The sequence below is a fragment of the Saccostrea cucullata genome, unplaced genomic scaffold (assembly GCF_032062105.1).
Source record: "Saccostrea cucullata isolate Sc308-1 unplaced genomic scaffold, CSIRO_AGI_Scuc_v1 ctg2210, whole genome shotgun sequence".
Lineage (NCBI taxonomy): Eukaryota > Metazoa > Mollusca > Bivalvia > Ostreida > Ostreidae > Saccostrea > Saccostrea cuccullata.
The window spans coordinates 27,843-41,955 of record NW_026936750.1 but is presented as its reverse complement, the minus strand read 5'-3'; the positions used below and the strand labels follow the sequence as shown (position 1 = coordinate 41,955).

General features: G+C 35.7%; 1 protein-coding gene across 1 annotated transcript; it reads left to right on the top strand.

Annotated features, from left to right (window-relative positions):
- The first annotated feature begins 8,107 nt into the window (after positions 1-8,107).
- On the top strand, positions 8,108-10,437 carry LOC134246461 (uncharacterized). Its single transcript, XM_062728828.1, has 2 exons — positions 8,108-8,247; positions 8,715-10,437. Exon 2 carries the CDS (start codon positions 8,716-8,718, stop codon positions 10,180-10,182), a length of 1,467 nt encoding a protein of 488 aa, XP_062584812.1. The 5' UTR covers positions 8,108-8,247; position 8,715; the 3' UTR covers positions 10,183-10,437.
- The last annotated feature ends 3,676 nt before the right edge of the window (positions 10,438-14,113 follow it).

Below are 14,113 nucleotides of genomic sequence, written 5' to 3'. Positions count from 1 at the left end.
AAATATTTCTATTTTACACAGCTCGAAAACGAGAAGAAATTCTGAAAAGTTGTTTGAACAAAAAGTCTTTAAAATCCAAAGCCTCGTCATTTCATATGAAGAAAAAGGGGCTGACCCGTCAAATAAAGGGCCTAGAGGGGCCAACAGACTTTCAACTATAGACGTCTGATGATATATAAATCAAACAAAATAAATCAAATTAGGGAATCTTGATAACATCATGTATTAACAAAGATCATAGTGAAATTATCTCTTCTATTTGAAAATTCGTACGGAAGACCTACTCGTTGCTCGCAACGAGATCGTTTCTAGTTATTATTATTATTCTTCCTGGGAAAATTTTGTCCACGAGTGATCTTGTAAACTACACATCCGACTAAGGTAAAATGTTTTTAGGGTCAGTAGACATGTTATGTAGATTTGCCCAACGAAGGTCATTTTGCGCGCACGTGCTTGCAAGAGCGCACACGTGCAACACGAGAAATGACCAATATCATAGATATTGCTATAACTTTTCTTTTTTTTTGATGATTTTTTTGAAACTCGTAATATAAGGATACATTAGTAGTATAGACAAGATGGCATGGTCAAAATAGCAAGATCTCACGCGCATGCACGTGCGTTTCGCTCTGATTGGCTGAAACTAAAGTCTCAATATCTTTCTTGTTTCTTGTCACAATCCTTTGAAATTTTGAACATAGTCCTACATTATGAAGATCTACAGCATGATATATAAAATTTTTCATGAAAGCATGCGCATGCGCGCGTGCTGCAATCTGATTGGCTGAAACTTTAAATGGCTATATCTTCTTTGTTTTTTGACGAAATGCTTTAAAATTTAAAACATAGTCATGCATTAGGATATCCTAAAATATGATATAGAAAAAAAATCATGAAATCACGCGCATGCACGTGTGCTGCAATCTGATTGGCTGAAACTTTATATGGCTATATCTCCTTTGTTTTTTGACGAAATGTTTGGAATTTTAAAATATTGTCATTCATTTAGATACCCTTCAATACGATAAAGATAAAAATTTATGAAATCACGCGCATGCATGTGTGCTGCAATGTGATTGGCTGAAACTTCAAATGGCTATAACTCCTTTGTTTTTCAAAGAAACAGGATGGGATTTGGAACATAGATAAATATAAGGGACTCCTAAAAGAAGGTGTAGTCATTATGCACGTACTTGCACGTGCGTGCACGTGAAATGAGTAAAATTAAAAATACACTCGAATGAGTGTATTTTTTAATACTTTTGGATTAAATGCTTTGATATTAAGTATATTAAAATTTTAGATAGTGTAGACAAGATAATATGATCGTTACGCACATGAACACGCGTGCAATGCCTATTTTTAAATATATTTTGTATATTTCTGGGTCAGTGGGAAGACTTTGATTAAGTCTAAATTCCATAAAGTATTTCTTATTTAATAGAGATTTCAGGTAATATGGCACCAACAGGGAGTTGGGGAGCGTTTGGGGAACATCTGTAACGGTCCCCGTTACAATTAGCACTAGTTTGAAATGAAATATACTCTATTATCATTGGTAAGAAATTATAAAATTTGGAAAAATCATACCTTTCTTTGATGGTGTTCGTAAATCCGATGATAGTAAATTTCTTTTTACAAAACGAACACATTGTCTTTCCATCTGCATGAAACGTTCTGATGTGGTTTTCTAATTCCGTGTGCAAAAAAGACGCCCCGCAATATTTGCAGTTTTCAAACACCGTGTACGCGCTTCGTAGATGTCCCATTAGTGCAAAGTTGGTAGTATGTAATAAACCGCAAAACTGATATTGAAATGACATGATTGTTGCGTAGTATGACGGAAACTGGTGAAAAGCGGAAAGGTAACTCACTTCTTATAACCGTGGTGGTATTAGTCATAAATCACCTCCAGCACAGGTGCTTCTATTGTTATCATTTAGTAAAATCCACCTGTGACGTCATTCTTTTGTTTGAGCGCTCCATTACTTTTAAGGAATGGAGAGTTGCAAATTACATTGAAAACGGAATTTGTTATGGTCTTTTTCTCCTTTCCGCGCCTCTACCAAGGAAAGAACTTAGAAAATTTTAGAGAAGAGTTTAGAAAATTGTAAAGGTTAGTTTCACAGTAAGAAAATAAGATCACCCATGATAAGAATCGAACCCGGTACCCTCACCATGGCAGTCCGTAGCTCATTTCACTGAGCTAACGAGGCTGTTGAGAGACATGGGTTTAGATTAACTTCAGTACATTACTTTTAGTTTTTCTTTCTATATTATATATAAATAATACTACTAATATGTAAAAAGTATTTACAATGTATCATATAAATATTCTTTATTATTTATTAACTAACAATAAAAACAAGCATTCAGAAAGGCGGATTTTACGCGGGTTAATATACTCGTAGCGCTCCAATACATAAAAGTAATGGGCCTCGGCTCCATTACTTTTAAGGAATGGAGCGCTACTCGTACATTAACCCTTACGTGAGATACGGTGATTGGTCGGATAAACCCGTTATTCATTTCAATTCTTTTGTATCTTAGGTGTTAATTGGTGATGTTCGATATCCATTAGGTGAATGAAACACGATGCATACTTGTAATTTTAATGACATCGATAATTGAACTCTATCGTATGGCATTTGCAAGAAGCCGATAAAGAAAATTTGATTATTTTTTCAACATTGAACACAATTCGTTATTTTTTCAACATTGAACACAATTCGTTATTTTCGCTTTTCATTGAAAAGAACAAAGTAAATTAACTTTAGAGTTTTATACAAGTCTACTAGTCAGCTTCTCTTCACCATGAATCGTCTCAGTCTCAAATGCTTCTATTGTGATACAAATTTTCCTCATAATACAAATCATTCGACACCTTGCAGCGCCATGGTATGGCTCTCCTCGGTTTTATTTTCAACGTAGTAGAATTGAATCTTGCGTAAGACATGCGCATGTGATAGGGCTGTATCAATGTATCGATATTCAACAAAAATGTCGTATCGGACAGACAGTTTTTAGCTCACCTGAGCTGAAAGCTCAAGTGAGCTTTTCTGATCACATTTTGTCCGGCGTCTGTCTGTCTGTCCGTCTGTCTGTTAACTTTTCACATTTTCGACTTCTTCTCAAGAACCGCTGGGCCAATTTCACCAAACTTGCCACAAAGTATCCTTGGGTGAAGGGGACTCAAGTTTGTTCAAATGAAGGGCCACGCCCTCATTCAAGGGGAGAACATTTGGAATTAATGAAAATTTGGTGCATATTTTAAAATCTTCTCAAGAACCACTGTGCCAGGAAAGATGAAACTTATGGGGAAACATCCTCAGGTAGTGTAGATTCAAGTTTGTTCAAATCATGACCCCCGGGGGTAGGGCGGGGCCAAAATGGCCGACTAAAGTTTTACATAGAAATATATAGGAAAATTCTTTAAAAATCTCCTACTGAAGAATGACAAAGCCGTTATTCATCATATTGATATGGATGCATGCTCAGGTAGTATAGATTCAAGTTTGTTCAAATCATGACCCCCGGTGGTAGGGCGGGGCCAAAACGGCCGACCAAATTTTACATAGATATACATAGGAAAATTCTTTAAACATCTTCTTCTCAAGAATGACAAAGCCATTATTCATCATATTTATATGGAAGCATGCTCAGGTAGTGTAGATTCAAGTTTGTTCAAATCATGACCCCCGGAGGTAGGGTGGGGCCAAAATGGCCGACCAAAGTTTTACATAGAAATATATAGGAAAAATTCTTTAAAAATCTTCTTCTCAAGAATGTCAAAGCCATTATTCATCATATTTATATGGAAGCATGCTCAGGTAGTATAGATTCAAGTTTGTTCAAATCATGACCCCCGGGGGTAGGGCGGGGCCAAAATGGCCGACCAAAGTTTTACATAGAAATATAAAGGAAAATTCTTCAAACATCTTCTTCTCAAGAATGACAAAGCCATTATTCATCATATTTATATGGAAGCATGCTCAAGTAGTGTAGATTTAAATTTGTTCAAATCATGACCCCCAGGGGTAGGCCAGGGTGAGGCCAAAATGGCCGACCAAAGTTTTTAAAGATATATATAGGAAAATATTTTAAAAATCATTTTCTAAAAAATAGCAAATCTATGATTTGTCATGGGACTACTTTTGGATTTAAACTTTATAATAAAAAGCCATTTTCTACTTTTTCCTACCCTTGGTGCTCAGGTGAGCGATGTGGCCCATGGGCCTCTTGTTCTTCTAATTCTGTTTAAAAGATGGGAATTTCAATCACCAAAGTTTATATTTTACCTTTTTGAATTAAAACTGTTCAATAATGATACAGTTTGTAAGGAAATAACAGTTTTTATACAAAGAGAAAATCATTTGAACATGTTGCTTTTACTGTCATCAAAAGTTTTAGTTTGAAGTGTTATTTGTAAAGACAATAAGACAAAAACTTCAAAATGGGTAATAAACACTTAATTGTTATGAAATTTATGCATTAAAATGATTTAGAAGCCCTTTCTGATGGACTTGTCTTAGAATCCAATATATCGCATATCGCTTTAAAAAATATTGTATCATATGATATCGTATCGAAATTTGTGGCTCAACACACAGCCCTAGCATGTGACAGGAGAATCCGTAAATCAAAGAACATCTTTGTAAAATATCTTGAACAAAATAAATAAAGAAAGAAAGAGAACATTGATATTTATTTGGATTCTACTTGATAACTAAAGAGATAAAAAAAAGTATTGATAATAGACGCATTAAAGAGAAATAATGACCAATTCACAGTTCTAAGGTTTTATAAGTCCCCTACCGGTAAAACCGGGTGGACTATATAGGTTTTCTCTGCGTCCGTCCGTCTGTCTGTCCCACTTGATTTTCCGCACTTTTTTTCCTAAACACTTGCAGATATTGACCTGAAGTTTGGTATGCGAGTGTATCTTAATGAGTTACAGATCAAGTTTGAATTTCGCATCGCTTCATTGATTTTTGACAGAATTATGGCATTTTGAATATTTTTCATAATCGTTTAATTAAGATCGGGTTCGAACTTCCGATGGTTGACATAAATATATAGCGAGGAAAAGACCGTGAAAAATAAGTTGAATTTTCGTCTTAATGTGGACTATTTTATTAGTTTTAAGGCATTTACAACTTAAAAGTCTTGCAGTTTTACCTTGGACATGACTTTTGCATATTATAAAATGGATCCTGAAGAAAAAGGGGAACCCGGTAGGGGACATGTATTGCTTATACCATACTCTCAGAATGCTTGTTTCTTCTGTTTCAGGAGCGGTCTGCAGGGCATTATGGACATAAAAAAAATTTGAATTCTTAAATAAATAAATAACCGAGAGTTATAAATTGGTTTAAAAATAGAATGTCAATTTCATTCTTCGTTTTTATTTTTTTTTTTAAGTTTCTAATGTCGTGTTGAAAATTTGACTGATTGGGATTCTCTGTAGAAGTGGACGGGTCCTCGGGATTTACGGTAGATGTTGTTGGGATCCTAGAATGCTCATCGACAAAATAAATTAAGATGTAAGTATCAAAATTGTCACTTTGATAATTGAATACCTTTTACACTTCTTCATTCTCACGATATGCCGCTGTTAACAATTTACATATCGACCAATTATTATTTGGGGGGGGTTTACCTGCAAACATTACTCGCCATTCAGTGACACTAACGGCTTTGAAAAATGCTGGATGACCTCCTGACAGGTTAGTGGGGTGTTCCTGATAATAAGATATTTCAAATTAAGAAACTCAACATCACCAATCTCGAAATTTGTCATACGACCAAATACGAGTCCTTGTATTTTCTGGTGCACTGTCTTGGATCTAACAGTTGCAAGCTCCATTTCAATGCAGTCAATGATGTGGTCTTGTGTCTTACAGCTTTGCGGAAACCGTTCTGAATGAACCACAGCCGAAAAGACTTAACAAAATCCAGCGTGCCAACATATTGGCATCTAGCTGTGTCTTACCGTCTTCCCAGGGTCTAAAGTTTTCTTTTGGTCGCGTGATACCTTACGTTATATATTTGTATATTGGGCTGCAAAGCCGAGATTTCTGACTGTCTTCCCAGGGTCAACAGATTTTTGTCGCATGATGAAGTATTTTAAGAAGTACGTGTGTCGAATGCAAAACCGATTTACCCATATATATCCAGGGGTATGAAAGAGAATAATAATATACGTGGTTTTCTAACAGATAATATTACTTAAGTGTTATTCTTTTATTCAATTTTTTTTAGGGGGGGAACAGAATAGGCTGGTTGTTTAACGACTGTTACCGCGCCTTCCTTAACGGTCAATGGTACTCGGCAGACTTGTTTCCTAGTATCCTTTAATAGAAACGGGACATCTGTGAAGAATCACTCCCTGGTGTCCTATACAACACGATTGGACATCAGTGAAGGGTCAGTCCTTTGTGTCCAGAGACAAGACGTCGGGACATTTTTGAAAGATCAGACACTGGTTTCCTACAGTTCCTACTAGTTGATTCTTTTCTCTCCTTTTCGGAGGGTTTGGCTCTAAACTTCACATATCAAATGTGGTAATTTTTCGTGTTAAAAAATTATACCAATGCGACTTTCCTTTGTTTATTATTAACAGCGGTGAGTGTCGATGAACTATAGTCAGTCAATGATTTGTCTTTCGGTGACTTGCCGTATCAGTAATCGCCTGCTTAGCGGAGGTTTTACCCCCTATTGTAAATTCGCAAATCAAAACGCCACCCATTCGTCGCAGGATCGTATCCCACAATGGGACGTAGATACCGGTCCTCAGGAGGAACCATTTAGACCGAAGCCCCGCGTCGCAGTAGATGCCGGCACGTAAAAGTTCCATCCTTGCACATTAGCGCCGAGTGCCAAAGCATAGGAAACCAGAAGTCTCTGTCGAGACTGAAGCTCTACTGGTTTGTACTTATAGCAAAGGAAGAGAAAGGTACTTACGCAGTTGGAAATTGAAACTTTTCAACAGCAATAAATGAAATAATGATCCTTGATTAAGTCTCTTTATGTTCTTAGTGTAGTCAACTTGCATGCCACATTATATTATAATCAGACTAAGACTGTATTTGGAGTAGCATTTTGAGAGTATTTAACAGAAATTTCTATTTTTAGTAACCACGGCAACACCGTTCATCGAAATCAAAAAACGATACACAGAATTATGTTTCTAAGCGTAGTCTACTTAAGTGCCAAGTTATATGGAAATCAGACCAAAACTGTAGGAGGAGTAGCATTTTGAAAGAATTTCACAGCAATTTCTATTTTTAGTAATCACGGTAACACCGTTCATCGAAATCAAAAACCGATACACAGAATTATGTATCTTAGTGAAGTCTAATTGGGTGCCAAGTTATATGGTAATCAGACCAAAACTGTAGGAGGAGTAGCATTTTGCAAAATTGTTTAAAGACGGACAGACAGACAGACAGACGGACGGACGCCGGACGCATTACTATCGCATAAGCTCTTCTGGTCTCTGACCAGTAGAGCTAAAAATTTGCAGCTCTCCACCGGGAAGTTGTGGTGTCTAGATAAAAGTGAAAAATTCTCGAAAGGGACATTAAACAACATACATTCAGGCAATTGCATCAGTGAGTTCTATAATATCGGTAAAGTAATGTGGACGAGTTGTTTTAGACACTTGTCATTGACCTGATCAGACGACACTAGTTAATTCTCCACTCTCGATATCTTGTGGTTGCCCCGTGGTGCACTGTTTATAGTATTTGCGCTAAAATCGCACAGAAAGGGGCCAATCCCTACACTTGTAATGGGACAGTATATACCGAGGTCCCGTGTCGCAGTAGGTGTTGGCATGGATAAATCTCTCCCTGCTCAATGGCCCTGAGTGCAGGACAAGTAGCTCTCCACCGGCAATTGGTGGTCCTCATAGGAATGAAAAATGTTTGAAAGAGACCTTAAACAATATACTAAACAATAGACATTTTTAACCTGTGTTTGTTATACATTGAAACAATTTTAGAGAATTTGAATGAATAATAATAGAATACCCATTTATTTCACCGAAACTTTTTTTCCCATTTCAATAGCCAGTATCCGAACAAATAATGGCCAAGTTCCGCAATGTTTTTTTAATACGAGTTATCGTCCCTAACTGTGAAGCTCTCCACTTCCGGGGCGTCAATACACAAAGCAACAAAATCGCTGAAGCAAGAAGCGTCGAGAAAATACACACTATCGGTATCGAGGACACTGACAAGCCAGGTAAGGGATTTAAATAGCGGTCGTATTTAGGATGTTACACTGGTTTACGATGCATATTAATATAAAAGCAGTACAGAGTTGGTTCTTGAATCTAATACACATGCAACAACCATAAGGATCTAGTATATTCTAGAAAAAAAAAATGTCAATATTTATAAAGGTCTATATACATATATCTATTTTTTTTAAAGTATAGAATTTATTTTTATTCGACGAGGAATGAATATTTACAGCTGTCAAGTTGTGTTCATAAGAAAATCTAACATTGCCCCCCCCCCCCCCCCCCCCCCCCCCCCCCCCGTTGTGTAAAAGGCATTGTTTAATTCGCAAAACAATTCAGTAACATGTAAATAATTTTGAATTCATAACATAATTTATTTTAAAAGGACATGAATGTCAATTGTAACATATTTTTTTAAAAAAAAATTCCTTTTTAAGTACTTTACAATGTACTTTTTATTTTCCAGTATGGGGAAGAAATATTGCTGCGTTCCTGGATGCAGCAACACTTCTCAAACATTGGATGAATATGGAAATAAAATAATATTGCATCGCTTCCCTATGTCGGAGAAAAAGGCCCATATTAAGCGTCTCTGGATTCAGCGACTTCGACATGTGAGAGCAAATTTGGTTGTAAAAGACCACACACGAGTTTGCAGTGTTCATTTTGAGGGAACATTTACTGAGGAATCGATTCCCACAATTTTTCCAAGTAAACCCAAAAAGGAAACAAAATCCCGAAGACCTCTTGTAAGAAAAATTGAAAATTCATTTCAAAATGATGGTTCAGGGCAAAGTGATACTGAAAATCCACAAGATAATCCTGTGTCAATGTACAATGATGTTGCAATACAAACTGACCTCAAATATTTTTATTCAAAAGATGCGTACACAAATACAGAAGAGCATTGTGTACATGTTTCAACTGCAACCCAGACGACTGGCAGCCCTTTGTCTACTGTTAATGCTGAAGTTCAGGCAGATTTGCCTAGGATGACATATGAAGATATGAAAGATGACGATTCTAAAACAAGATTTTATACAGGTTTTGCAACTTTTCAAATTTTTTGGATGTTTTTTGCAGTGCTGAGGCAGAAACATGGTGCAGAGAAACTCAATTACTGGGAGGGAGAGACAAGGTCCATGGGTGAGAAGTCGTATCATGAACCAGGGGTTAAAAAGCCTGGCAGAAAACGTTCCTTGAGACCAGTGGATGAATTCTTGATGGTTTGCATGAGACTTCGTTTAGGGCTGCTTCAGGAACACCTTGCTGATATTTTCAGGGTGTCCGAAACGACAGTATCACGAGTAATGAACACTTGGATTAACTTCCTCTATGATCACTGCAAATCCTTAATAAAGTGGGTCTCCAGAGAGCAGATTTTGTGTAACTTACCAAAGCTTTTTAGCATGCACGCAGATACTAGAATTGTGCTTGATTGCACAGAATTTTTTATTGAAAAACCGTCCTCTTTAAAGGCACAGTGGATGACGTGGTCCGAATACAAACATTCAAACACTTTTAAAATATTGATTGGTGTGTCACCAAGTGGTATGGTAACCTTTGTGTCAAGACTGTGGGGTGGGAATGTGTCAGACAGACACATTACTCAGCACGATGGATTTCTTCCAAAACTGTCACCAGGTGATGTTGTAATGGCAGATAAAGGTTTCACAATAGAAGATTTGTTACCAGCTGATGTTGGATTGAATGTTCCACCACGAGTATCAAGTACATGCCAGATGTCAAAACATGATTTCTTTAAAACAAATAGAATAGCTTCAGCCAGAATAGTAGTTGAAATGAAGATGGAACAGATCAAAAACTACAATATTGTGAACTCAGTTTTACCAATTTCAGAAGTGCACTTATCAGAACAAATTATAGTTATCTGTACATCTTTAACTAACTTATTGCCTCCACTTCTGAAGTGACATAAATATAATTAACTAGATTTTTTTCTGGATGCCCTAACATGTATAATTATTTTTATTCCTGTTATGAGGAAATTTACTTTCCAGGAATTATTTTTTTAAATGCATGATTAAAAAAACACATTTAAAGTATATCACATTTTGTGGTTTTCAAGGTGATGTGAATTTTGACGATTCGATGTGAAATACAAACATTCATTTGAAAATAAACTTGAAATATGTACACTTGGACCTTGAAATCATAAATGAGATGTGGATAAATAAAATAAATCACATAACCTTTTTGTTTTTATTCAATATTTTTACAGATGAATCTAAGCTCTCATGCAAATATAAAAGTTTCAGAGTGTTAACAGTTTTATGTACACATGTTCAAAATCAAATAGAATCATTCTATGCAATATTCAAATTATTAACAAATGTACATCAAATGTTATACATGTACAGTGATTTTCCTCGCTGAATTCTTCTAGTGAAAAGTTCTGGTACAACACCATATGTATAAAAAGATTTCATCTTTGGAACCATATCATTCCAGATTCCAACATCAAAAAGAATTCTTTCAACAGATATACCTTTTTTTGTATAAACAACAAAATCAACCCAGTTAAGTTCATATAATGCTAGCTGGCCTTGAACTTGGTACATATAATTATGGTTCTGTTTTAATTTAAGTTCACCATTGTTTTCAGTGCAAAAAAAATGTTTATCTTGTCCACATTTTGTCGGAGGCATATTCCTCCAAGGACTTTTTTGTTTTCCATAAGGACACTTGACTTCGACAAGTCCTGTACCACATTCTACACAAGTAACAAGTCCATCAACACTGGCCCCAAGGAATGGGTACTTAGGGTTGACATATAGTCCACAGGACTCGATCTTCACATCACCACACAAATTTAAATGTCGCTCCATATAATCACTCAAAGCAACAGATTCATTTGTTCGACCATAACTGATACTTTTTACACAATCTGGTACTACTACGTATCCACAAATTTTCTTGACTAAATTGTCTGGTTCGGACTTTACTCTTTTGACAACGTCACCCATTACTGATGCAGTAATGATATTGCATCTAGCCTTTCTCCAGTTAACATTTGAATTTTGACCTCTAGTTCCCTTTTCTAACAGTTCACTAACCTCTGTTGTTATATTCATATTGTTTACAAAAGATTTAAAATTTTCAACACATTCTTTTGATTTTAGATTTACATTGTCCCTATACATAAAATCTGGCAAAAAAATATTCAAAAAGGAATCTATATTAACATGCTCTGCTCTTAAAGTTTGATACAAGACACATTGTGGGTAAATATCTTTTAAGCCATCCAAAATATCATTCAAAAATGAGCTGCATTCACTTTGACAAGGTCCAGGATTATAAATGCCTGGGAAAGGACGAACTTTGTCTACAATATTATCTTTTTCTGTTTTTGAAAAACTAATATCTCCAACTCTTTTTGGACTTGGTTTTCTTCTCAAAGGTGTAGGTCTATTCCACACACACTGATTAGATGTACAGGAATTTTTTGTTTTTACAAGTACATACAATAATGCTCCAACATGAGCACAAAGACCTGCCTCTCCGGCTTTACAATTACATAAAGCATTTACAACAATGCCTGACTTTTTCTTTATACAAACATTCAAAGAATAATATTTAGCACTTTTTCCAAATCCAACTTGAACAGTCTGTTTCATTGATGGAAGACAAGTTGATCGCATGTAACAAAAATCACTGTTTCCTTTATTGTATTCAATTTCTCTTATGAACCCTTCATTGCACAGACGCTTTGCTTTTTTCATTTGTCTCTCGAAATTTAACCTTTCTCCAGTTACAGGATTTTTATGACATTTAAAATAAATATCAATGGCCTTATGAGAAATTTCAGGAATATCAGTAGAGTCAAGTTCTTTCCATGAACCTGTTGAAGGATGAACAGGAACAGTTTTCTCTATTTCTTCATCTGTATCTATGAAATCTTCTGATGAATCATAACCATGCCTCATGGCTTTGTAAACTCTCTTTGCCAATACCTCTTTATTCCCAGATTTTTTAAGCCTGTGATTTTCAAGCCAATTTTTTAGTTCAACAACTTTCCATGACTGAATTTCTTCTAGAGACAAGTGAGATGGTTCACCTTCATCATCAGTGCTTGAAGACATTCTGAAACATTCAATATTGTATATTAATACAGATTCAGAAAACACACAGTGCCCAAATAACTTAAAAGGGTTTCATAAAAATTGAATGTAATTAGGATCCCAAGATGTAATTTATGTAAACAATTATTGATATCATATCAATATCATATAAAGACATAATCCGAGATTCCCCTGACTCTAACCCCTGCTTTTATTTTATGACATGTGCGGACAAACGTCATAAAATAAAAGCGGGGGTTAGAGTCAGAGGAATCTCGGATTAATAAAGACACCCCCTTTTTTCAGAATTAAACGCTGTTGGATGGTCACATATTCAATTATTCCGACAATATTACATTACTGTTAATATTAAACAGTTATTAAATCATAATTTCAATGTCATCTACATTCGGTTCGAACAGGGTCGATCTTAGACCTTGCAATAGCCAATTCAGTTGAATATTTAAATGCCACGCGAAAACGCTGAGCATTTATATTTTATTATTTGTATACCATTTACCACGTTTAGATAATGGTTATAAATCTTTAAATAAATTAATTATACAGATATATCGCAAATCTTACCTTGGTATGTCCTTGTCTAACGCAGAAATTGCAATTATCAGTACTGTGAGTACACAACACAAGTTGAACAACAAACGCCCCGGAAGTCAATGTGTTGGCGACATCTAGCGATTTTTCAAGAGAGATAACTCCAGAAATAAGACATTGCGGAACTCAGCCATTTGACGGGTTTCAATTTCGGAAAATGGGGTTCAGCGGAGTGCGTTACAGTGGCTGGGGCAATTGGCCATACATTCATGACTACCAATGTGAAGATGCGGAAAACCTTGTCTGTCGTGCTTGCGGGTTTACATACCCCACTGAAATACCATTTTTGCTTGCCTATCATGATTTCAATATCTATAGATTCAATTATCTTAACTTGCTTTTCTGTCACCTGCAAGGTCTTATCTTAAATAAGCAACTTATCCTCCACAATTCTCCACGTTCTGCTAACTGCAAGTTTTTCATTATTGACTGTAAACATGTCAAAAAAAACAGTTGTCATTTTAGTCTCGTATTGATCTTTCACAAATCCATGTTTGTTGCGTAGACTTTTGATGTTTAAATATCCAAATTACAAAGATTTTTTGGTCTACCAGCCGGATATTCATTAATTCATTAAAAATGTCATTTTTTGGTCTATGTACAAGAGAGTCAAATAATCATTTACATACAAAAAAATTGAATTAAACTATGAAGGAAAATCAGAGTATTCCGGATTTAATTGCTTCTGAAACATACATGTACGCTACATTTATACATGGGCTCTTTCAAATACAGACATCTAAATACTGTCCACCAACACTACCTAAGGAGCCCTTCTTTCTGACAAACTGCATGGGGTAACACCTTCAAATCGATAATCTGTGTTGCTTTTATCCTTTTTTAAAATTTCGAAACAAATAAGGTCGAGTTAACATTATACCTCAAACAGTCTATAAAGATAATGCGTTCGTTATATATTTCGTGTTCGTGGTAAGAGATTTATACACTTTGATTTCTGTGCAGTAGACGTTACTGGTTAGATTAGTTCCTACATACAATTGCCCGTAATATAACGGAGAAAATAAAATAACTTAAAGCTTTCGATATTTTGTGAATTGCAGTTTAGATCGTCTTGTCCAGTACGACTGGAAACAACCTTAGTCTCGTTCGACCAGACCCTCGGCTGTCTCCGTAAATCTCCGACCACCCAGAGGGTCTGATAAAGATACAT